Genomic DNA, 24,487 nt, shown 5'->3' with positions numbered 1-24,487 from the left:
AACATAAACTTGTGTAGAGAATCAAGAGTTGGTCTTTTCAATTTAGAGGGAGAACCCGAATAATCCGATCCATTTCTGTGGAGTATGCAGGTTTTTTGGAGTTCTTTTTTTATTTTTATTTTTATTTTTTATCTTAGCCTAAAAAATTCTGAAGAAAATTGAAAATCTTCTCTGGGCTTCCCTATGTTCAGGGGGCTTTCCTATGTTCAGGGGTGCAGCTCAAGCAGACATGAGCTAAGATAAAGAGGGAGTGGGTTTGTGCTCCAAATTAAGCGCGCACTTGTGGGATTTTAATTAGCAAGAAGAATGGTTCATTGTGAGCAAAGTGGATCCATGCATACCTTTGTTATCAAACTGAAGTACTTTACTCTTTTGTAGGTTGGGATTCCTCGTCGACGGTTAGGAAACTTTTCAAGCTAAAGAACTGGGACAGCCTCTAATCAGGTACGCAGTACTAGTGCATGAGGATTGGTTATTTTTGTGGCTTGATTTTAGGCATCGTACTGGCCCTTTATACAACAAAAATTTGGGGGAGATATCGTTAGAAATGCGAGAAGCTAGGTTTCTTTCAACATTCATAATGGCATATGGCAGCAGCATGGAAAGAGAAATAGAGCCCCTACGCAAATAAAAATATAGGTACGTACGCCTCCAAACCTAAAACACAACATCTCGGTTCAAAATATTGTCTATCTGGACTCTCTCCTCTAATGGTTTATTTTTCAGTTAAATTAGCCTGGTAGGCTTCGAGACCTTCCCAAAATGCGATCCTGTGAGCCTCCATGTTGTGCCTTGAACAAGATATTGCTAGATGGGCTTTTATCATGTGGCTAACTTGTTGGGTGATAAAGCTCTCATGAACAAAAGACCGACTCCTTGAATGGGGCCATGGTATTGGTAGTGGATCACCCTATATATGTTTTGTGTCAAAGTGGCATAGAGTATCCTAACCACTTCTTTTTTGGCTGCCTCTTTTTCTGCTCAAACATGGCTCATGGTTTTGCATAAGTTGTGTATAAGCAAAAGGCATGGTAACTAGTTGGGGGAAGAATTGGGTTGGGCAACATATGGAAAAAAATTGGCCCTAGTACAAATTGTGCATCACATTTGGAGAGCAAGAAACTATTGTGTTTTCAACAATAGTAAGGCTAATCAAATAGTATTTGTGGTCAAAATGTTAAAGAAGCCCGTCCTTGAGAGAAGGCGAGAAAGGTTTACGCCTTGGGCCCTCAATTTTTTTTTAAAATTAGGGGCCCCCAAATTTTAATTTTAGAAATAAGCCCCTTAACGGGAAAGAGTTGTTATGTTTAGTGTAATTACTGTTGGCTTTATGGGGGCCAGCATCCACCCTGTACTAGAGACACCCTCTGTAGAGGTCCGTAAAATTTTAATTATTGAATTTGCTTGTTAAATGTTTAATTGGGAAATTGTGGTTTATTTGGTGGTTAATAAGATTGAGGGTTAAAGTGAAATAATAGGAAATTGAGGGAGTGGGTGTGTGATAAAAAGATAGTAAGTATATATAGGGCCGGTGGGTGTGTGGTGTAAGAGAGTATTTTTTTCATCTCCCATCTCTCTCTCTCTCTCTCTCTCTCTCTCTCTCTCTCTCTCTCTCTCTCTCTCTCTCTCTCTCTCTCTCTCTCTCTCTCTCTCTCATGCTTCCTCACTCAAAACTCCGCTCAATCACTCAAGAACTGCAAGAATCAACCTCCCTCCGGCCTTTCATTCATGTTCTTGAGCTCGGAAATCCTTTGGTCAAGCTTGAATCGAAGTTTTGAGGTTCGAAGAGGTTAGGGCTTGCTCAAATCTTGTAGATCTTGGTTATCATCGCGAGGTAGGGACTTATTTACCTCTTTTATGTGTTTATATGTTAATTTGATGCAAGAATCGAGCTTTGATCGTCTCCCTTTGTTCGTTTGAAAACTGTTAGAAAATTACAGAAATTGCTCGAAATAGCCCAGGGATCGATCCCTAGACTTGGGGGATCGATCCCCCTTTGTTTTTCCATCATCCAGTGACCGCAGGGATCGATCCCCAATGGAGGAGGGATCGATCCCCCTCCCCTCAAGATAGCCGTTTTGCTGTTTGTTTCTCTTTCGACCGTTTCAACCCCCGATCGCTTCTAAACACTTTTGGTCCCTTCCAACCTATTCTTTGCATGTCCAATCAACTTCCTACGAATAATCGATGTTGTCCTTGATCTGTTGGCCTTCCATTTGTAAGGAACGAACAATAGTTTGTTTGGTTAAAATCTCAATATGATGCAACTTATGATTGAATGATTACTTGTGAACGTTTGTGATATATTTGTGATATTGTTGGCATGTCATGTCATACTTTATGAATGAATGTGGATTTTGGAAAGCTTTAACTTGTATGTTGAGTGAGGAAATAGTTGTTTGGGTCAGTGGTCAATTTAGGAAGTCTCGTAACGCAAGGGGTGGTAATATGAAGACTTAGATGGTCTCGTAGTGCAAGGGGTAGTAATACAGTGACCTTAGATGTTGGTGTACACCGTAACGCTAGGAGTGGTAATACGGTGACTCTCGTGGCATAATACGGCAACGCAAGGGGTGGAAATGCCGATGGTGGAGACATGGGATAGTGAGTCGTGTCAAAATTATTACTTGCTTGAGTATTGTGAATCTTATGGCATAATGTGATTATAATATATCTTAGAATGATTGTCTTGAATGTTTGGCACATCCTTGAGTCAATTGTATTTCGTCGTTGAGCTATATCTTCTTGTTTTCCTTCTCTTGCCCTTATCATCATATTTGCATATAAGATTGGTAAAGATTTTCCTACTGGGCTAGTGTAGCTCAACCAAATCTTTCTTTTCAGGTCTTAATGCCAGGCAATAGATTGCATGCTATGGTGTGCTTGGGCACGAAGATTTTTGGAAGCTAATTTGATTTAGTTGCTCACTTATCTTGTAATAGACTTACTTTTAGTTAAAGATGGCTTTGTAACTAATTAATCTAGAAATTCTTTTGATTAAATCGTTTGTAACTATTAGCTCGTCCGTACTTGTACTTAATCTCATTTTGAGGCTGGTGTGCCAATGTTGTATATTTGCTTAAACTTGGGACTTGATTTGCATATGACCATTTGGGAACTCTTTTTTGAGTATTACTTATTTAATGCGATGTCTTATTTTTGAAAAATATTATTTAATTATCTTGAAAATCGAGGGCGTGACACCCTCTGCTGGCGTGAAGCAAGCGTATTGGGAGGACTAACTGTCTTTACCCATCGGTGCTGTATGGGCAACATTGCGAAGCCCCTCATGTTCGTCTGCAGCTCAGTGCAGAGCTCTGCGCTGTCCTTTAAAAGTTAAGTTGCGCCTTCCCCTAACAACAATTGCTTTTAGGTGAGTTGATTAGCATATCAGAGCGAGGTCTAGTTCGAGTCCCAAGCTGGTGCTAGCTAAGGGGGGAGATTGTTGGCTTTATGGGGGCCAGCATCCACCATGTACTCGAGACGCCCCCTGCTGGCACGGGACAAGCATATTGGGAGGACTAACCGCCTTCACCCATTGGTGCTATATGGGCAGTATTACGAAGCTCCTCATGTCCGTCTGTAGCTAAGTGCAGGGCTTTGCTTTGCCCTTTAAAGATTAAGTTGCGTCTTCTCCAAACAGCAATTGCTTTTAGGTGAGTTGAATAGCACCTGATTCAACAATTACTACTTTTGCAACTAAAAGTGCAAGAAGAATGATATTTAACAGATAGTTTTTCGTTCTTGTTACGATCACTACCTTAGGTAATTTAATCTACCAAGCTATTACTATATTATATGTTTTCTTTTAAAATTGATTTACTTTTTATTTTGTGTACTTGTAAAGTATGTAAGGGCCCCCAACTTTAAAATTCGCTTAAGGCCCCCAAAATGTCAGAGACAACCCTAAATGGTTGGGACATAGTTTGTCCTGATATAGGGAAGAAGAATGGTAATAGAGACCTTTTTAATGCCTGAATATTTCTGATAGGATCTTAAAGAGCTAGATTTTGGTCTGTATTAGCCGATTGATTTTGTTTTCGGCTCCAAGTACACAGAGCATACTCAAGGGGTATTCCCTGTCGTTCAAGTAAAGCTTGTTCTTATTTGTTGACCAATCTTTACCTCAAAAAACTCTAAAAAGCTAGCTGACAACCAAAAAAATATTATTGGTTTTTCTTCAGTAATGTTCAAACTTCATAGTATAATCCATTTTCAATGTACCCTAGTCTGAATATTCCAGCTGGAAAAGTACAACCAAATTAATCTGAAAAGATCAATTATAAATAAACGAAAAAATTAGGAAAAAAAAATTTAGACTTTAGTAAACAATAGCAATCACAATAATAATTTGTATGTTCAATCAACTATTCGCGACGCCAACTAAATTGTCAAAATAAAATTACTACTCCTAGATTGTATGACAAATTAGCTAACAATTTTTTTTTTTTTTCCTTTTCATACCCTTTCTTCAACTTAGCATCCGTAAGTTGGCGTTACTTCAACGTTGCCATACCTTGCATTTCCAAAGCTACATATGTAGTTGTTACTAAATTTGTACATCTACATATACCCTCATTTGCCTTTTGAATTTCATCCCTCCAGCCAAAACCAAAAAATGACACTTGAAAAAGAGCCCTCCCACTCCACTCTCCTCTAGGGTACACCGGCGTCGATTCCACCACCAACAAATCTGCCAGTTCCCCACCTTCGACTCCTTCACCATTGTTACCGTAGACGCCCCCACACCTTGAACCACCCACTTTCTTTCAAACCCAACCACCATTGCCACCACCATCGCCTCCACCTCAACCCATCCCTAAGCAAGAACAATACTATTTGTCTGACATTGTATGTCTCTTGTCGTTGGTAAGGAGTTCCTGTCTCCATATATCGTTATGAGCAACCTAAACGACATGTGGGTATCAGCATTCGATCCCTACGGCCCAGAAATCTATGTCGATTCTCTCTCTCTCAAATAACCACAAGACGAGAAATCACATTCAACGTCGCGGAGCCTCCTGATGGCTCAGTTCCAATGTATGGTGATATTGTGGTCTCCATTTTCTGCAAGGAAAAACCTCTTTCCATGACAATAATGGAACCCTTTTCCCAGAAGGAAAATGAAAGTAATGTTCCCTTCTAAAATTTCCCCAGTTGAGATACGGGATTTGAAAAGAATGACTTCGTATTTTGTTTCATACTCTTCCTTTGAGTTCTCATTCGACGTGAAAGCAAATGGGAGGCTGTGGCCGAACAACTGGATTGGACCTGAGGATATGGAAACTGAGCGGTTCTTAAGTGTTCGGTGCCCCAATGTCAAGGTTGAGATTGTCACAAAAACAGGCGTGGGGACAATGACAGGGAAGCCGTTGAAATGCGAAGTCAAGGCCAAGAGCGTTTAAGAACGAACAGAGGGAATTGTGCAATATATGGAGCAGGGACTCGAAAAGACCAATTGTGGCACAAGATTTTCCTTTTCAAGGAAATCACAAGTATCCGTAATGTTCTTTGATTTCATGTATCAGAAGTTTACCAGCACGAATGTCTAAAAAATAACCTGATAGAGAGTAGTAACATGTATGGGAGATCATAGGTTTTTTTTTTCTTGTTAATTCCCACCAACTGGGGAGTAGCACCCATCCTTTTTTGGGTAAATAGCAGCAGCACCCATCAGAAGATAGAATGATCATCAAAAGTTAGGAATCCCAAATCAAATTGAGGCTTTTTATGCCTGTTTTGAGAATGAATTCTGCAAGATTGTAACAACTGGAAGAAAATCATTTTACAAGTACACTAGCCCTCCATATCTTTGCCCATTTAATAGTAGTACAATCAATCTAACAAACCACAAACCTCCTCTCAAAACTAAACCCCCGCTACGACTAGGAAATTCTTCTCTTCTTTTCGTGAGAATGTATAGTAGAATTTAGCTTTCAATTTAGGAAAGCTGTTGTATAATTTGGAATGTGGTTGAAGTAAGTGTATAGGAGACTGATGAGGAAATGTCGTCTCCTACCTCCGGAAGCCCTTCATCTTGTTTCCTTGAGAACGAGAGCGCCTTTCTGCTAAGGCAGGGTCCTTGTGAATGTTCTTGTTATTGTTTCCGTACTTGAGAGGTACAACTGGTTTAATGTATGAACGTCCAGGGAAGTTCCTCTTCTCTTTCGGAAGCGCTTTTAACTCCGGCAACCAGTATGCTACATAGATCCCTTCAGAATCATATGTTTGGGCCTGGAAAATGCAAAAAGTAATTGTCTTTAGGGTAGGTAATAGGAAAATAATCATGTTCATGAAACAAAATCGATCCATACTTCCAACGCTTCGTTTTCTCACTCTGCACCCCTACATGTTACAATGAGTGTCACCTTGCACTTTACGCTTTCAATCTCACTTGTCAAGCCCTCGCTTTTTTTTTTTTGTCAGGTATCGATCGACATCTCCATTTGCCGTCAAATACGAAAAATATCAGTTCAGGGTTGCAAGGTTCAAACTTGTAAATTACTCCCCTCCGTCCCACAAAGTTAGTCATTTATTCCATTTTTGGTTGTCCCATAATTCATGTTTCTTTACGGAATTCAATGTCCAAAATTTGGTACATTTCCTATTCTATCTCCTTTTTAGCACCCAAACAAATTCACAGCCAAGTAATAAAATAAAGCCAAGGGCAATGTGGAAAGTAAAAATTTGCACAATGAAATAATTATGCCTAGATAAAAAGTACGAATCCCAAAGTGGAACCGGCTTTTTGAGATGGAGGGAGTAGTTAATATTAGCGCCCACCAAGTAACTTTAACATTGTACATTTGAACTAAATTACGAAGTAAAAACAAAATGCACGTTCACTTACTTGCTTAGGGATGCTGAAGTACCGATCTTCTCGTGGGTCATTCCCAACACCTGATTCGAAAGGGAAAAAAAAAAGTGGATGAATTACTTGTCTCAAATATCTAATACTATCAAGTATGAAGAAAACGAAGGCTAAAATGCACAAATTAAAACTTGACGAAGATCGGCATACAGTTCAATAGATATATTGAATATTACATTACAGAATTCGAATGTGGGTTCAAACTTTTTGTCATCTCTAGGTTTCATAAAATACGTTAGTCAGCACACAAATGAGCATTAGATTTCCTTGAACATCGGTGCATAAAACGAAGGAGATGGAAGGGCTTTTCAACGCTCCAAACCATTCCTAACAACCTTCAAAATTAGCATAGTTCAGTTATCTTTGTCCCAAGGAAGAATAACGATCACCGCAGCTGCCTTAGATGCACGAAGCTCAGTTGTGTAATATTGTAAAAAGTATTAATCGGTATAAGTGTAATGGTCTTTTCAGAAGGGGTGAAAGTCTTGTGAATAGTGTGGTGAAAGTAAAGTAGGATTGACTAATCAATTATGATTGAACAGTAATGTTCAATTATATGTATCACTTTGTAGGTGTAAAGAAAGTCCATGGCAGGTGTACGAAAGATCCAATTATGCATGGATACTATTTGTGTAGGTAATCTATGATGTAAGCACCAGTGTCTGTAGTCCCTCCTTACGCCTATAAAAGGAGGGTTCTCCCTGTTGTAAAAAGCAAGCTAAGGAAAGTCAGTGTTTTCCTAATATATCCTATGTCTTGTATTCTTTCTCTTTGATCCTAACCTACTTTGTGTTTGTACCTACTTCGTGCCAGCAAGGATGGGGATTGGCTCATGAACAGTTGTAATCTGTATGTTAGAATATGTACACCCAATGGTGCATGTTGTCATATTTTGGATAAGATTTATCTCATAACTACAATAAATCTTATGGAAAGTACGGTTTTGGTGGTGCCAGAGTAAACCGGCATTAACTTCTAGAAGTTGATGTACTCTTCTATTCTCACAAGTTCAAAGACTGGTATATCTGATGCTGGCTACAAATTTCCATTTGCTTAGATTTCCTTTTGTATCCTTTCTTTTTTATCGTGGTTCCATCCAAGGCGATTCCTCCTATGCCGTTCCGGAGCATAATCTGCACCCCAGTAGGCGATTCCTACAACGAAAGGCATTTGTAACCACAAGGACATTTAGGGAGTACCATCATTCCTCTTCTTCGAGGATTTCACACTAAATAGTTTCTCTAAAAAGGATTCAGCTAACGGGGTTAGGGCGGCTCTTCTTAAGAAAGGGCGGGTGAGTGGAGGACACCTGTAGAAAAAGTGAGTAGAGGCTTCCCCAACAGAGATATCCAACGGCAGAACTTGATGGCTCGAGTGGGGCTCACTCACATAACAAACGTCGCTGGCTTGTATCACTAATGAAACAGAGAACCGTAAGCTATTGGAAAGTCAATCACCTGCTCCATATGTCCAGTTACCATAATTTGAACAAGGGTCATAATCCAAAAGGCATGTCTCGAACCATTCAGCTCCCATGCGCCAGTCGATTCCCATATCTCGAACAAGAAACGAACATACAATCTGAGAATACAAAATGCGATTGATTATTTCCAAACATGAAGAGTGTTATTTATTTTTCTTGGTTTCTAGGGAATCATAATCAGATTCTCGGACAGTTGATAAACTGAAACGACTGAGGTCGAACATGTCATTTTTTTTATTACAATGCAGCAAATCCAAGTGTGTGAGTATGTTCTGTCATATATAGTAACTGTTTTCCAATACCTGTCTCCCTCGGTTTGACATGAAGCCGGTGGTTGACAGTTCTTTCATGTTAGCATCTATGAGAGGGTACCTGTACGTACATGGCAGAGGCACAAAACTTCAGTGGACATGATAGGAAAGCATGTGGATGAAGTATATGTTTCACTTGTTTTCCGTAGCATGATAAACAAAACAAGAAAGGATGGGAAAAAGTTGGTATAGCAATGCAAGCAGAGAATCACATAAGATTACGATAACTTTCATTTTTGCCATTAATGTCATCGTCGCCCCTATTCCTAAACTTCAATAGTAACTGACCTGTACATGCCTACTGCAGCCCTCACCAGCAAAAATAATACAACAAAAGTGACCGCTTCAAAACACAAAAGACTGATAATATATACCCTCTCAAACAAATTAAACTGAATCATCTGAAATTCTACGAGATAAAACTGAACAGTATATTTTCCACATAGTTGGTACTTGGTATGCAAACAAATCATCACAGTAGTAAATACCCGGTACGGCCATCTCTCCAAGAATCAAACAAAAGCTGGTCTTGACTCCAACTCAACTGCAGTTTTCTTGGACCACCTGAAATTACAAACCAACACAATAATTGTAAGTAAAAAACGGCGATCTGAAAGCAATCTTTCAACAGCTTTCAGATTGTGTAATCAAAGAATACAACAGTCGATTAGAAAGAGACCCAAATTCCACAAGTTACACTGCTACATATGATAAACAATGAACCAATAATTAAAAGGTAATTGTTTACCTAAATGGAAAATAGAATTTCCGTATTTGATTGATAGGAACCTGAAGTAATCCCTCCATATCAATTCGAATAAAACCCTGAAACCACAAGTTTTGCATCAACAGCGACATAAAATGCACTTCAAATTTGCCATAGTAACAGCCAATTCAGGAACTGTCCTCTCCAAAATAACGAAGCATATGAATCGGCATTCCAATATTCTCGTAGCTATAAAAAATGGGGAAACATCTGAATTCCTGAAAAGGAGAAAACCGAAGTTTCTCTTCCCGTTTATTTTATAATGATTTAGTAGAGATGAGATGATAGAGTTTTGCACAAGGAAAATTTCACCACTCACTGGTAAAATAGGAGTAACTTATTACAATCATGCAACAGAGGTGACTATACAAACAAGCACATAAATACAGATAGGACTTACCAGTATGTGGAATCATTTGATAGTCTCTCCTTTTCGTATCTCTTTACCTAAATAGATCGAATGGAAGTCATACACAACATTAGCATCTCCATTTGCACTGTGATATGATACACACTAGACTTGTGTATGCAAATGTGTCCAAGCATCTGATTGACCTCGCCTCCAGAATCCAAGGAAAGAGACGGACAAATCTTTGCGTCCTTTGAATTTTTCTTCCATTGCATTAGTTACAGCAGTGTCTTTACGTAACATTTGTTATATTCTGATAATTTTGGGTTCTATAGTCAACTCTCCCTATTCGAACACGGTAAGGAAGCATGTATGGAGCATGTCAAAAGAACTTTTGGATGCGACATCCAATATTTGTTACTCTCCAATGCAGGTAGATTTTCCATTTATATATAGGAGTCCACGTAATATCAAAATGTGTGTAGGTATTGCAATGATCGAAATAGTGCTTTTGAAGGTACCTCTTCATATATGAAACGGGGAGAAAGACTTCCTGAAGCAAGCCATGGGGAAAATTTTGTTGAGTAATCAGGCCCTAACATCCCATTCCGTGTTTCCTTATAGATCCTCAGCAAATCCTACACAAGTTTTAATAAGAAAACTCAACGCGTACAAAAAACTAGTACTACTAAATTACTCATAGTTGTATATAAGACGGCAAAATAATTTTTTGGATTCCATCTACAGACCAAAGAGTTTGCACTCGAGTAATAAATGTGGTTAGCACTAAACTATCGCAAATGTCTAAATTGAAAGACATTGCCTCGTTGAAACCTTAAAAGAAAAGTTGACTTGCCTTCTTCCAGAAATACTCGTTCACTCTACTCAGTGCGGCGCTTTCCCCACCCACAAATCTCATCCCTTTGTTGACCTATATCAACAGGAGGGAGCAGACGTTGAAGAAATTATGTTACTTTTATATTGGTTACATAACAACTCCATGCATACTTCTTGATGTTTTAAATCACAATACATAAGAACTTGCCTTTTCCCCAAGATGTCCAAGCTGATCAAGTGAAGGAACATGTCCCCAATCCCCAATGCTGGGTGGAGGACTGAGTGATGATGGGATCTTAATACAACCTCGCACCTTAGACTTGGATTCAACTGACTGTAAGTTCATTACAAACTAAAATATGAGAAATTTCTTTCTGCATACCGATCTCAGAGTAAGAGGATCATACTGGACATAACATTATGACCAAGAGAATCGTACCTTACGGAACTGAGTATAAACATCTGGTAAACAACTGGTATTAAACGGCAGGTCATCTATATGGTACATAGTACTTCCCCAAACCAATTGGAGTTTAGCAATGTTTGTGGAAGTCTCCACCTTTCGCAAACAACTGCTAACCAATCTCTCTACATTGACCTCCTCACTGCAGGTTTCTTTATGGGCATACACCTACAGATTATAAGATGTATGCATTCTCCATTTTATTAGGAACAGATGGTAAGAAGTCAAAAATCACAACAAAGTATTTCCAGGTAGGTGCAAAAATCATAACTGTGTGGGCTCCAAATGCTTTCACGAGTGTAGGGATAATTTCCTCTGGCTTTCCATGCTGAATGAGCAAGTTTAGGCCCATCTTCATCAATTTCTTTTTCAAGTCAGCCAAGCATTCGATGAGAAATTGAGCTCTCAAAGCTGCCAAAAGAAACACTTAATGAAATGTCATATCCTTAAAAAGTCACATTCCATTTCTAGTTTTATTCTAAGATGTAAGAACCACTACAAATTTTGGCATCATTCTGATAAGCTTTTTCTTTGGATTAGGAGTAATTCTCATAGAATTGTTCAGAAAACACAGTTTTGGAATTTTCATGCATTGAAACAGAATGATGCAGAAGAAAATATCATATGGACATTAAAGCCCTTTTGTAGTAGAAAATAGGCGCAATTATTCATCATTTCTTATCATGACACCAAAATTCAAAAAGATTTGTTTTCAAATATGAAAAGCCCCAGTTTTAATACACAATCAACACTAAGATTAAACATACTCATATACTAGTTATAAAATGTCTGAATCAAATGCGCTTATCCCTAAGAGAAGCTTGATCCTATGCTCTAATCCCTGAGAGAAGCTTGATCCTCACATACATTTCCATTGAATATCCACTTCCTAGCCCATGGTTAAGTTAGTGTGTAGTTTTGTTGGAAGGAGTTCAGTAAGGGACAGAATGATGATTTCTTGGCCTCGTAACAAAATGGCCATCGAACTAAGTTGGGGAAGGGTAATTCCATTGGTAATATACGTTGGTCGTTTTCTGAGCACAATAGACTTCAAATGAGCTTTCTCAGGAAATGGCCATTAAATTGTAGATTCATTTGAGACTACCAGTGAACCAAATAGTAAATAAGGGGAAACGGAAGAGTGATTATCTGATCAGCAATCGTACACAGAGCTTAAAAGTGAGATACTTGACAAGAGGATGGGATTGATAATGGTCAAGAAATTTGAATGAATTATCTTAGGGCAAAGTCCACTTTCACCCCTTGTGGTTATCGCCATGTACGGATTACCCCCTCATGGTTCAAAACTGGCCGCATATTCTACCTGTGGTTTTGAAAACGTGCGGATAGACCCCCTACCGTCGTGTTTTTCATCCATATTAACGGAGGTGTATCTCACACGTCTCTAGAATGTAATCTGAGTCGTTCATAATGTCTTAAATAAAGAATAGAGTATCTCTATAAAAAATCATATCGATCAGGCATCAATAACCCAGTGATCTAATTTTTAGTAAATTCAAATTTAAAATTTTAATTTCATAATAAAATCGATTTGACCATGAGTTTTTCATTTTTTGATTGACTTGAATTTTGGCATAGATGTAGTACTCATCAAAATTAACAATATCAACGGTTTGGATTCAATTTTTGGTATAGGGGATGGTGTGGTTAGATTTAAAAAAAAAAAAGAATAATCAAGGGACATGATGAGGGTGTATCGGTTTTTAAATGTAGTGTCCGTTAATATAGATAGAAAACATAACGGCAGGAGGTCTATCCGCACATTTTCATAACCACAGGTAAGTTATGTGGTCAGTTTTAAACCATGAGGGGGTATCTGCACAGGGCGATAACCACTGGGCGTCAAAGTGGACTTTGCCCATTATCTTATCTCACATGCATTATGAAAACAGAAACACAATGTTGATGGCCCAAGTAGCAACTACCTATTCCCCGGTACGTTAACACGGAGTATTCTACTGAAATAAATAAAGGCACTTAAAAAATGAGGCTTTCAGCTATCATAAATTCCGGAAACACATTCATCCCTAAAATGTAAAAGAAAACATACGTCCTAAGAGACATTGGGCATAAACTATCTTCATTTTCTCTTTGGTAATGCAGCGTATTTTAGGTCAGTTTGCGGCACCTCAGACTAATCCTTATAGGCCCTTTCACAGGCCTTTCACACACTTACGAGCGGGAGTGAGGTGACCCCAAGATTTGCTGGCAAGGAGAATTAAACCTGATCAGACCTTAAGTGGGAGCAAACTCCTAGACCAAGACCACTTGAATCCCGAGGGTTGACATAGACTACTTTTGCTATTTAAGAGTGAATACAGACTATACAGTCGATCTGAGGGGGAAAAAAGAAAAGAAGAAGGAAAATCAACTAGGATACTGTAATAATCATAATTATTTTAAAGAAATATAGAAGCTTGGAAATGATAGATTACCTCCAGTTTTCGGAAAGCCAAAATAATGGGTGGCAGCATTGAAAAGTCGAGGATCCACACAATACAAAGGCAAAACAGCCTCGGACGAAACCCAGGCCCTATACAAAGCCTCATTGTCCAACACCCTCAAATCGTTCCTGAACCAAACAATGGCTATTCCCTTTCCATTTCTCCTTGCAATATCGGACGAAGACTGAGAAACTGCGTACCTTTGAAAAGTTTGCTCAGCAAATTGGTCTGTTTCGTCCGAAGAAGTAGTACTACTACTGCACGGCCCTCCTCCCGGGACTACTTGGTACGACTCCGCCATAGAAGTAGAAGCAGAAGCTGGTATGAAATGGGTATTATTATTTTGATCAGAATTTGTACTAGCAGACATTATGGGAGAACAGGCAACACCACCACCGTGGAGGCAGAGATGGTGAGGTTGTGGCGGGGGGTTGTGGTTGTAGAGCAGTTTTCTTAGGGATAGACGTGGCGATGAAAGTGACCAACGAAAAGTAGACATGCTTTCTTGTCCTCCCTCCCTCCTGAAGTCCTGCCTTTTTTTTTTTTTTTTGAGAGAGAGAGAGCCGGTTTAGTCGTTTGGAAATTGACACGTGAAGGTGTTTAGTTTGTTAACGTGGCAACTTCCTCGCCAATGCTTGGCTGTGTTCAAATAGTGCACACATTTGGAATATAGAAATTAATGTTAGAGTACATGAAAAACAGTCCATGAAATTAACTGTTTCTTGATTCATTTTCTTTTCTGAACAATTTTATGGATTTCTTTTTTACGTACGGTACTATAATTGTGTTTGAAACCTTCATGTAGGTGAAGTCACATGCCTAATTTGTGAGGTCACGCAAATTGGATATGTGCACTTCTATCTATGTTCATGATCTTTTCCTACCAAAATTTTATCCGTCCTGTCTCACACTTCCCCATTTTATCCATGCACTGAAATAAACAAGATAATGACGTCATTTTAGAAACCCCATCCACCACACATTTTTGTTGGAGTAACACTTCTTGGACCAATGGCACTCAAATGTGTGTGGATATAGACAGGATCATTATTTGGTTTTTTTGAGTTTCAATTTGAGGATAAATAAATGGAATTGGCTTTGAAAAATGCTAGGGACACCAAAAAAAAAAAGTTTCTTTTGCCGAGAAAAAAAAATGCTAGGGACACATCAATATGTCACATTTCAATCACATATCTCTCACATGCATGTGAGAATTTCACAATATATGCAAGCCACATGCATATGAGAAGGGTGTGGTTGAATGTGACAAATTGATATGTCTCTAGCATCTTTCTTTAGTTTTGGAAGCGGACTTCATATATTTCCGGACTCATACTGATATGTTATATTATGATATATCAGGGCCTTCCAATAAGGTCGTCCTTATTTTCGTTAAATGCGGATATTGATGGCAGCTATTGGATCGTGATTTCAATTGTTCGGATCTGCTGATGGTCATAAACAATTTATGATGCTTATGACCATCAGCAGATCCGAACCATTGAAATCATGATCCAACGGCTAAAATCACAAGTCTGCATTTTGATTGTATGAGGTCGACCTTAGTAGAAGTCCTCTATATGATACTATATTAACGGGTATATTGACAAAAGAAAAATCTTCCCGAAATGTCCCTTTAATATACGTCAGTCATCTACTATAACATTACTCTCTCTCTCTGCCTTTGTAGTGTGATCTTTCGGATATTAGTTTCTAGTCGTTTGTCTTATATTTATTCGTTGTTTCTGTTTCATCAGATCAGAGGGATGTGGAATGGTTCTGAAGGATGAAGAAGATATGAAAAGTTTAATAAGGCTAATTGCATACTGCAAAAAAAATTTCGTTTGAGTTTTGATAATTGGGATGGATGCCCAAAAAAATTTCCTTGGAAGATCAAATCAGGTTTGGAGATATAAGAATTTCAAGACATCAACGTCAACAACGGGAGAAGCAAAATCTGACTCTAACTCAGGTCGTAATTTCTAGGAACAAATCGCGTTTGGAAAAGTAGAAACTAGGAAGTCAATTCGTATATTGGTATTGGTAGAGCAAGGCGAAATATTTCAGCAAATCTGATACGGCACAATCAGCAATAATACCAAACTTAAAAAGCTTTAACCGAGGTCATTTGGGTTCTCAATAGCATTGTACAATAACTACAGACCTCATCCTCGCACTTCCACTCAAATCTGGAGGCACGTCAGGCATTGACAACCGAGAAGCTGATCTAACGTGGGCTAGAAACTGGATTAGGTGATCTTGTTTATAAGAAGACTAGCCATACGTTTATGCCTACTTCTAACGCGTCTGTCCTTGTTAAGGAAAAAGTAGATAATTGGTCGAAGTAAAGGATGGACGAAGAATAATGGTGTGCTGAGAGACTGAAACAAATTTCAAATTTAAAAACTGCAGACGTTCTGTTAGCCTAACTTTGGAATTCAGAGAGAGGAAGGGGCAATGGTGGTTGATAAACGCCACAGGTAATGATGAATATGGAGATGAAGCATCGGAGAGCCAAACAAGTGTGAATGTAAAGATAGAGCAGTCAAGGACGAACAGCTGATAGCTAATAGCGAATATCAAATGATGGACTCATGATGACGAATCACATACAGTTGGATTCCAAAAAATTCCGAGTAAACAAAATGGGAACCTGTTACTAAACATGGTTGGATCTTACCGTGTACAAAAATTCAAAAGGCTGTCTGGACCGGACTGGATGGTAAGGAAACTTGAGGGGAGATTTTGGCCCTGGTCATTAATAAGATTGGCAATCCGTTTAAAAAAAAAAAGTGTATCTGTCAATGGCATTTCAAAGAATCGCATGACAGAAGAAAGGAAATAAGCACAACATTAGAAACAAGGACAAGCTAAAGAAAGACGTAAAAATTTGCCAAATTAAGGTTGAAAAAGATTCACATTGCCTATCAGCGTCTTTGGAAAACAAACACGGAACCTCTTGAACCCTTCCCCAATCTAATCTTCTCATCAACGTATGTAATTTCCAGTTTAACCTCACTCTGACCACCGTACTTGTAATCGAAGGCTCCAATCGTAAGAACAGGTGGCTCAAATATCACTTGAATCCATTTGTCATCCAGAGCCTTCAGTTTTCCTGCATTCCCAGGGATATTCACCAGAACCAATGAATAGGATCACTGGCAACAGTAAAAGGAAATAATGATGCATGGAGACTGGAGTACAAACGATCAAGTAGTGGCTGTTGCACTGCTTTGTGTTAGGCTTATTATTGTTAATTGTTTCCGAAGGAAGAGGTGCACATGCATGCACATGTGTACGCAGTCACCGATTCATTTTATGTCAGGTAAGAACTCTTCCACTTAAGCTTTTCTTACCTTTTAGATTGCGTTTTGAGACATCAATTCTTAACTGAGATGGATTAGGTGCACAAAAGCTCTCGATTTATTAATACATCCACTTTTAAGTGCTGAACCATGTTACAAAACAACCCTGAGATGCCTATGCATGTTCCATAAACCAGATCCCTGGGCACTCTCGGAAGTGGGTCATTCCTATACGGCTCGTGGGGTTGTGTGTCAGTTATTTACCTAAAGATCAATCGAAACAAAAGCGGTGTTCATCTCACAGTGAGTAGTTTTCCCACCCTAGTGAGCCTTGAAGGTCTCCATTACTCCTCCAAGAAATAGACCAAATTGGTGGAGTGTGGGTTCGGGCTTCTTTGGCCCAGGTGATTTTGTAGGTGGATTATACACTCAGCCAAAGATAAAAGTTCCCAAGGCCATAGGTAACGAAACAGAAGGAACATGATCCAGATGCATCATTTCAGTTTTGTCCTGAAACAATGTTATTTTACTAATGAGGAGAAAATTAAAGGCAAGGACACTTGAATTATCAAAAACAATGATGTGCCAAAGGCTGATTAAAGACTCAACATGGTTGGCGTACAGTTTGCAGGGACATCACTGGTCCAGATTGATGTCCAGAGAAGATTTTTAGATCGCGAAAAAGAAATACAGCTTGAACTGGCTCATTATACGCGTTTTAAGTTGAATGAGTATGCCTACACAGGCGCAGGTCACCATCCTTTTGTGGGAATCAATATCATTCATGCATCTCAATACCACTACTAGCAGTTATGATAACCCCTCCATCACTTATGTTGTGTTTGGATGAGTTTTTGAGAAATTTTTTATGAGAGTAATGATTGGAAGTAGGGGTAATGAGTGGAGAGAGAAATGAGAATAATGATCGGAGATAGGGGTAATGAGTGGAGAGTAATGATTGGAAGTAGGGGTAATGAGTATTTTTTGAGTTGGAAATTTTTTTTCAGAAAGGGAAACAAACGAGGCATTAGTAGTTTGTGCAGTACAGTTACCTTCCAAAACAACCTGTCCTTTGAAGAATCCGAAAGCACAAAAGGACACTTTGTTCCGCACAGTGTCAGGAGCTTGAATAACCTGAATCATTTCATTTGTTTTGAAAATAAGGCGGCCCAATGCACTTCTGTAACCACCTCCAGGTGATGTTGGCACAGAGCAATACACCACGTCCCACTCTGTAAAACTAAATTGATAATAATTAGTATTATATGATGTTGGCACAGAACAATACACCACATCTCGAATCTACCTATTCATGAGGTCATGACAACTGGACGAGAGTGAAAAGTAGAGGACCAACCCTCGAACCAGTGTTCTCCGTAACAGGTGATCAATTGTAGATTGATTGGGCTCCAAGACTACCCAAAACCCCATGTCCAAGAAATATCATTATTATTCAGTTACTAACTTCTCTCTCTTTCCTTTTTTTTTGGTGATGAGCCCTCCACAGCAGGACCACCTTGGACCCACTTCTGCACCACATACCCCGAGGACCTGCTACCCACCCCCAAGCGCATTACCCAGTGTTGGCTGCTGAAAGGATAAGATGGGTGGCAGAACTAACTCTTGCAATTTCAAAACATCCTGTGGTCAATTTTGAGACATGAACTTGCAATCTCCACTTATTGCAGTCCGAGGTTTTACCATTGCACCAAGCAACATCCCATAACAAAGAAGATTTACTCACCATAGAACTTCCAATTAGAACAAATCTTTGGCATCAAATGCATAAAGTGGCTTTCCTCATACTAGAACCCACATACTAGAGCCCACAACCTGAGGTTAGCGGGCTGAGTTTTTGACCACTGAACCATAGGTCACCTATAAGAAGATTCACTAATGAAGCTGAAAAATAAAAATAACTATGAAAAGATACTTAGAAAACAGCCTGATTTTTTTTTCGAAGTTGGTATTGGTTCAGCCAAATGTATTCTAGATCGAAACCCACTAATCAGTGGCTGGAATTGGAGGAGAAGAGAAGAAAGAGAAATAAATTCAACAAAGTTGAAAATCTCATGGGACTTCATCACAAGGAATCTTTGATTTTACCTCCGAATATAAGGGGGCACTTTACAGGCTTATCAACACAAAATTTGCGCAGTTCTTGAGCCACTTCAGCCACCTTTTGGTGTTCATTGCTTGTGAGCAAAACTCCTCGATCTGTTTGTGTAACCTAATTGAGAGATCAATTTTGTTTGTATGAAACATTTTAAACAAGATGAAAACACCACATATGGCATACCTAAAATTCTACTTTTCCCCAACACATGCACACACAAAAAAGAGAGAGGCAGAGTACAACTAGGACAAAAGACGTCTTAAATAAGATTTACTTTACCAAAAAAAAAAAAACACAAAGCACAACTTAGTAGTAACCCTATGTTACCTGGAGAGTGGATAGGACCTGTACAACTAATGGGAAGATGGTGGCCAGATGTCCTAAGTTGCGGTACAATAGTGTAGGCTTCCCCAAATTACAAAATGAGAATGGGCTTCTTTATTGAAGCCGTCAACGTCAAATGAAACAAAATATTATCCTTCGAGCTAATCATTTTTTTTTTTTTGACAAGTATCCTTCGAGCTAATCATGCAAAACCTATGAAGCACAGATATGGATACGAGAAATGGATGTGACACGATACTGATATGGTGATATGACAAACCCAAAAAAATAAGACAATGATCCATCGGGGATACGTTTATAGGAATTATATATCTTTTTATAGTAATTACTCTTGTACTAGGCATAACAATGAAGCCAAAAGAAATAAAAGAGTAGTTGAAGCATTTAGCATGTCAGACATGTACAAAAAGACAACAGTATGTATGTACAATTCTGTCTATAGGTCTGTCTACAGGGCAGAATGTTGTGCATAGTGTGTGATTGCGTGTTACAATGTGATTGTGCTAGCATCTAAGAGGCAGAGAGACAGAGAGGGCAAAAGAGAGACCAAGCGCGCATGCGTGCGAGCGAGCGAGAGAGAGAGAGAGAGTACCTGCAAAGACAATGAATTGGTTATGCTTCTATCAAATATCTATTGACTAATCCTTTGCACATATTTTTTATATTTACAGCCTGCCCCTTACTAAGTTACTTAATTGTTAAAATAATTTGTTTTAATCCCGCCATATCCCGAAACTATCACGCGCGTATCCGAAACGTATCCGGAATAATAAATGTTTAGTTAATACTAGATATTTATTTGCTGTATTAATATGTACACATTTCTAGGAGAATAATCAATGATTTTTGAACATTTCTTCTAGCCAAAACAGCCCTCTCTCTAGACTTCTAGTTCCTTATGTTTGATTACTTGGAAAAATTTGGGGGATTGCTTCCGATTGCTACATTCACTGGTTTAGAATGGATTTATACCATGTTTCACCAGCATACAATCGTCCCTTGTTAACAAGCATCGACGACCAAGAAAAGAATGCTAAATTGGTGCTTATGCAAGGCCGACAAAAACAGTGCCCACAAAATGATGTTAGTGGAGACAGTAACCAATGAACTTTAGTCTGGAGCTTAGTAGTAACATATGACTATCAACGATACCAAATCACATGGACTTCAAACAGTTAGAAATTGGGCAATAAACATCAGTCTTTGGTTGTGCATATACGATTTATGACTCTAGAAAAAGAACAAGATCCTATTTGCAATTATTTAGTCGAAGCAAAATGATGATGCCTAAGAAAAATTCTTCCTTGGACTACACTTAGGGGGATGAAGTCTAGGCTTGGCGTGGAGCACTACCATACGATTGGAACAATAGAAAGAGTTGGTTGGAGCACTGCCATATGAATGCAGTCAATGAATGAGTGATTGCTTAGTCGCACGTATTGAGTTTATGAGAAGTTTAATTGTCTTACTTGGTTGATTTACGTGAAAACTTTCTTCCTTATAGAATTTGAAGAATTTATGTTTGTAAACAACCAATCTATGATATTTCTGAAGTCATCATTGCCATTTGTATGCCTACATGGATTGAAACAAAGGTATCAGTCGGATCAATATATTGCTCACCCAGATGTGCATTTAACTCTTCCATTGGATTTTTTGTTGATAAGTAATTAAAATTTTATTGTAAAGGCATCAAGGGGATGCCACTCATGTGCAAAAGAAAGCGAGGAATGAACACAAAAGGCCGAACTATAAATGACCTATGCATCACTATAAACTACAAATATTTAACATGTCAAAGAATTGATCCACCGTGGGTTGCATTCCCTTGGTTCCCAACTAAACAAAGTAGAAATCAAAAGACTCTTCCATTGGATAAGCTCAGAAGGCTCCCTTAACTTTTTTCCTTTTCATCAATAAATTTCAACAAAACTTTATCTCATATTAGAAGTATTCCCAACCAAGAACTGGCTTAAAATGCCCCAAAAACAGACTGCTGCTCCCAGCAATCATTCTTTAGAAACTAGGGATTTAATCATATGGGATGGTTACTCACCCTCCTGACTCCCAAGAAGCTTCCACTCACAATTTTCACTTTTGATTAAAAGCGTTCCTTAACACTTGAATTAATCTGAATGTGCATTTGGTAAAATGAATTTGATCCATCAAACCAAGAATGACACAAAAGACTACCAGAGCAACTAAATCTCTCCAGAGACCTATTTGATTAGCCAGATTAGACACGTGATCAGACCAAAAATATCATTGAGGGCATTGGCATTTAAATGAAACTACAGGAGGTTGGATTACGTCGTCAGATTTTGAATCTCATAAAATATAAAATAGTAAAATACAATATCATGTTAGACTATCCCACATCGCTCATCTACGCCACCCGTTCATATAATCTAGAGGTTACTCCACATGTGGCCAATTGGTTTTAAATCGGAAGTTGGAACCCTCCAAGAAATCTAACACCTTGGATAATTTACATTATTAAGAGCATTTCTAGCCTTTACTTACACGTATATTCAAATTTAAGTAAAAAAATTCGGCAAAAAAATCATTTTGTATGAAGCACTCCAATAGGCAAACTCAATCCTAAGCATAAATCTGAGTTAACGCTTCAGTAATGACATGATTACCATAGTCATTTATTTAAGAGAATAAAAATAGCACAAACATATTTAAGTAAAATTTTGAGTCTTCCACTCTTCCTTGCTTTGTGTAAACATTTAAGACTTTGTATTTAAGTAAAATTTTGACTATCTCTTGATTTAAAGGAAAAATTGAGTAAAACTCAATCTGGGTTCAAGTGAAGGACAGGGAGAAGTTTTTTGGTGCAAATTGGGTACCCCATGGCGTTACCCAGTGGCCAGCGCACATCCGAGCCGTCCATAAATGTTTTGGACAACTCAAATCCGATCACTCTCTCTCCCCCTTAGCCGGCCACTCTCTAAAATCCTGGCCATTCAAAACACGTTTGGACGGCGCTTGGGTACCATGTAGATTATACTCTATTTGCACCCAAAAACTTCTCGAAGGACAGGTGTGAGTTTAGAATGTCCGTTCTCAAATTTTGGTTCCGAGTGACAAAAAGGGTAAGGTTTGGGGTTGCTCTAATCTTACTATAAGTCAGGAGAATTACTTATCCTGTGTATTTTTTTTGGATATGAATGCTTACTAACTCTCCAGGCTCAGATCAAGGATCCATCCATTGACACATTCCCGGATTCCACTTTCACTTCCGAGAGTGAGTACAAAGCATCTCCTATAGACAGGTAATTGGTTGCACAGTTGCACTGCCTCTTTGGTTTGTTCCATCTTCGAGCAAGACCAGCTATCATCGAGGTGCCTAAACTCAAGGTCTCTCTACATTTAAATAGGCATCGAAAAAGAAGGTCTTGCCACACTGCTTCAGGCTTGCTTCGGGTTTTGCCTTTGATTGGCAGAGTGAGCGGGGACTTTGCCTTCTTCGTAAGCTTCTCAGACGGATCCGGTCCCGCCAGAGTGACCACTAAATCATTAATTGGAAGCTGTTCAAGAGGTTCGACATCTATGGGCGCTCAAAACAGTCTATGTTGCCAGAAAACAGACTCTCTTTAGAACATAGTTTCGTAAGATAATATGGTGCACTGCTATCATAGAAAGTGGGATGGGACAGATGACCCCACGGGGGACATCCTAACACTCACCCTAGAATCAGATTAGTGTCTCGATAGACCAGACTTTAATCTATCCAGCCACTCCCACGGTCCTTTCCACGCATTGCGTGAGGTAAGGTGGCCCCAAGGACAAATCGCACCTCATCGTCAACCCAACCAAATCAAACATGGCCTATACATACAGTACAGATATATCTGTGCAGGCAAACGCATTCAAACCTATGACTTCAACAATTAAAGAGGAAGCAGTATACAGCAGACAAAACTGGAAAGAAAAAGAAAAAAAAAAAAACCTTGGAAAGAATGGAGTCCACTAGATCAACGGGGCTGGGGCGCATCTGCTCAGATTCCTTTGGCTTAGTAGATGACGAGGATACGGAAGCCAAGATTCTGTCGGCATTGTGGGTCCCACGGCGTCGGAGACGCAGAAGAGGAAACGCCGTAGTAATAGTAGTGGTGGAAGAAGCAGACGATATACTATTATGGAGGAGAGATTGTGGGGATTGTTTGGGGATATGACGCGCAGGATCTCTCCTGAAAGTTATTGGGTAGATAGTTGCAGGGGCGGCTGTGGTGGCCATCGGCGGAGAGAGAGAGAGAGAGAGAGAGAGAGAGAGACCAAGCGGTGCGGATTGCAGCAAAAATTCGGGCTTCAAACTTGCGGCAAAGTTATTGGTTGTGTTTGTGAATTGAGAGAGAAGGACCCACCGGACCGGAGGAAATCAAGACTCCTCCTGGCTTCCTTCCAAGATGGGACTGCGGTCGAATTATCCGTTCAAATAAGTCTACAACCACACACTCGGCTGAGTTCCGTTTAAATTTAGGGAAAATCTCACTCAGGCCCCCTGAGGTATCTGACAATGACAGACAGTACCCGTCAGTTTTGAAAAATGACAGGGACCTCCCTTGATTCACACTTTGGGTTTCCTCCGTTCGTTAGTGAGAAGGACGGAAAAGGCGTAAGAGGGACGGAATAGGATGTGAGCAACCTCTTAAATTTCATGTCATCATGATTACAAAAAAAAGAGCATCTTAAATTCCATTTAGTTCTTCGACTCTTTTAGGACTCAAAAATTAAGTATGACCCTCTAATAAAATGATCAAAAAAATAAGATCTTCACACTGATTCAAACTAATTCAAAATTGAAGCACTTAAATATATGCTCTTTATTTGGTTTTATGACTTTCTTAGGGCTCTCATTAAAAGCCTTAAACCCAAAAGCTAATTATAATCATTTAGAATAATATGATAAAAAAAATAACATCCTCGCACTAATTTAAATGGATTAAAAATTAGAGCACTTGAGTATTTGCTCTTCATTTTGTTTTGCGGTTGGCTATACAAATGACAAGCAAATATTTACGTGTTTCAATTTTTAATTCGTTTGAATCGATGCGAAGATCTTATATTTCTGATAGTTTTATCATAAAGAGTCATAATTAACTTTTGACTCTAGGGCTTTCAATAAGAGCCCTAAGAGAGCCATAGACCTATTTGAAAAATAGATACT

The 24,487-nt window shown here is 39.0% G+C and overlaps 2 protein-coding genes across 3 annotated transcripts; both read right to left on the bottom strand.

Annotated features, from left to right (window-relative positions):
• Positions 1-5,686: 5,686 nt before the first annotated feature.
• Positions 5,687-14,096, bottom strand: LOC131332229 (cryptochrome DASH, chloroplastic/mitochondrial). Of its 2 annotated transcripts, XM_058366316.1 has the most exons (13): positions 13,537-14,095; positions 11,352-11,491; positions 11,057-11,248; positions 10,826-10,951; positions 10,637-10,711; positions 10,302-10,418; positions 9,832-9,878; positions 9,414-9,490; positions 9,154-9,229; positions 8,657-8,726; positions 8,329-8,452; positions 6,851-6,900; positions 5,687-6,234 (listed from the first exon to the last, which is right to left on the bottom strand). In XM_058366316.1, exons 1-13 carry the CDS (start codon positions 14,042-14,044, stop codon positions 6,016-6,018), a joined length of 1,821 nt encoding a protein of 606 aa, XP_058222299.1. In that variant the 5' UTR covers positions 14,045-14,095; the 3' UTR covers positions 5,687-6,015. The 2 variants fall into 2 exon arrangements, with proteins under 2 accessions (XP_058222299.1, XP_058222300.1); XM_058366317.1 differs by lacking the exon at positions 8,329-8,452 and having other exon boundaries at positions 6,036-6,234; positions 13,537-14,096.
• A 2,320-nt stretch (positions 14,097-16,416) lies between these two features.
• On the bottom strand, positions 16,417-23,766 carry LOC131332228 (probable plastid-lipid-associated protein 8, chloroplastic). Its single transcript, XM_058366315.1, has 4 exons — positions 23,270-23,766; positions 18,957-19,080; positions 17,903-18,082; positions 16,417-16,660 (listed from the first exon to the last, which is right to left on the bottom strand). The coding sequence occupies exons 1-4, from the start codon at positions 23,555-23,557 to the stop codon at positions 16,473-16,475; spliced, it is 780 nt and encodes a 259-aa protein (XP_058222298.1). The 5' UTR covers positions 23,558-23,766; the 3' UTR covers positions 16,417-16,472.
• Positions 23,767-24,487: the final 721 nt, after the last annotated feature.

This window comes from Rhododendron vialii, chromosome 7a (assembly GCF_030253575.1).
Source record: "Rhododendron vialii isolate Sample 1 chromosome 7a, ASM3025357v1".
Classification (NCBI taxonomy): Eukaryota; Viridiplantae; Streptophyta; class Magnoliopsida; order Ericales; family Ericaceae; genus Rhododendron; species Rhododendron vialii.
The sequence above is the reverse complement of the archived record's forward strand: the minus strand, read 5'-3'. Positions and strand labels throughout refer to the sequence as shown.

Bases quoted from the DNA above. Each gene is read 5' to 3' on its own strand.
- LOC131332229 (XM_058366316.1), bottom strand. From the start codon at position 14,044: ATGTCTACTTTTCGTTGGTCACTTTCATCGCCACGTCTATCCCTAAGA. The intron at 9,879-10,301 runs GTACCTTCAAAA...CGATCTATTTAG, and splicing joins CCCGTTTCATATATGAAGAG to GTAAAGAGATACGAAAAGGA. The intron at 8,727-9,153 runs GTATTTACTACT...ATGTACGTACAG, and splicing joins TGGAGAGATGGCCGTACCGG to GTACCCTCTCATAGATGCTA.
- LOC131332228 (XM_058366315.1), bottom strand. From the start codon at position 23,557: ATGGCCACCACAGCCGCCCCTGCAACTATCTACCCAATAACTTTCAGG. The intron at 18,083-18,956 runs GTAAAATCAAAG...TTAGTTTTACAG, and splicing joins GTGCCCCCTTATATTCGGAG to AGTGGGACGTGGTGTATTGC. The intron at 16,661-17,902 runs GTAACTGTACTG...CTGGGAATGCAG, and splicing joins AGGACAGGTTGTTTTGGAAG to GAAAACTGAAGGCTCTGGAT.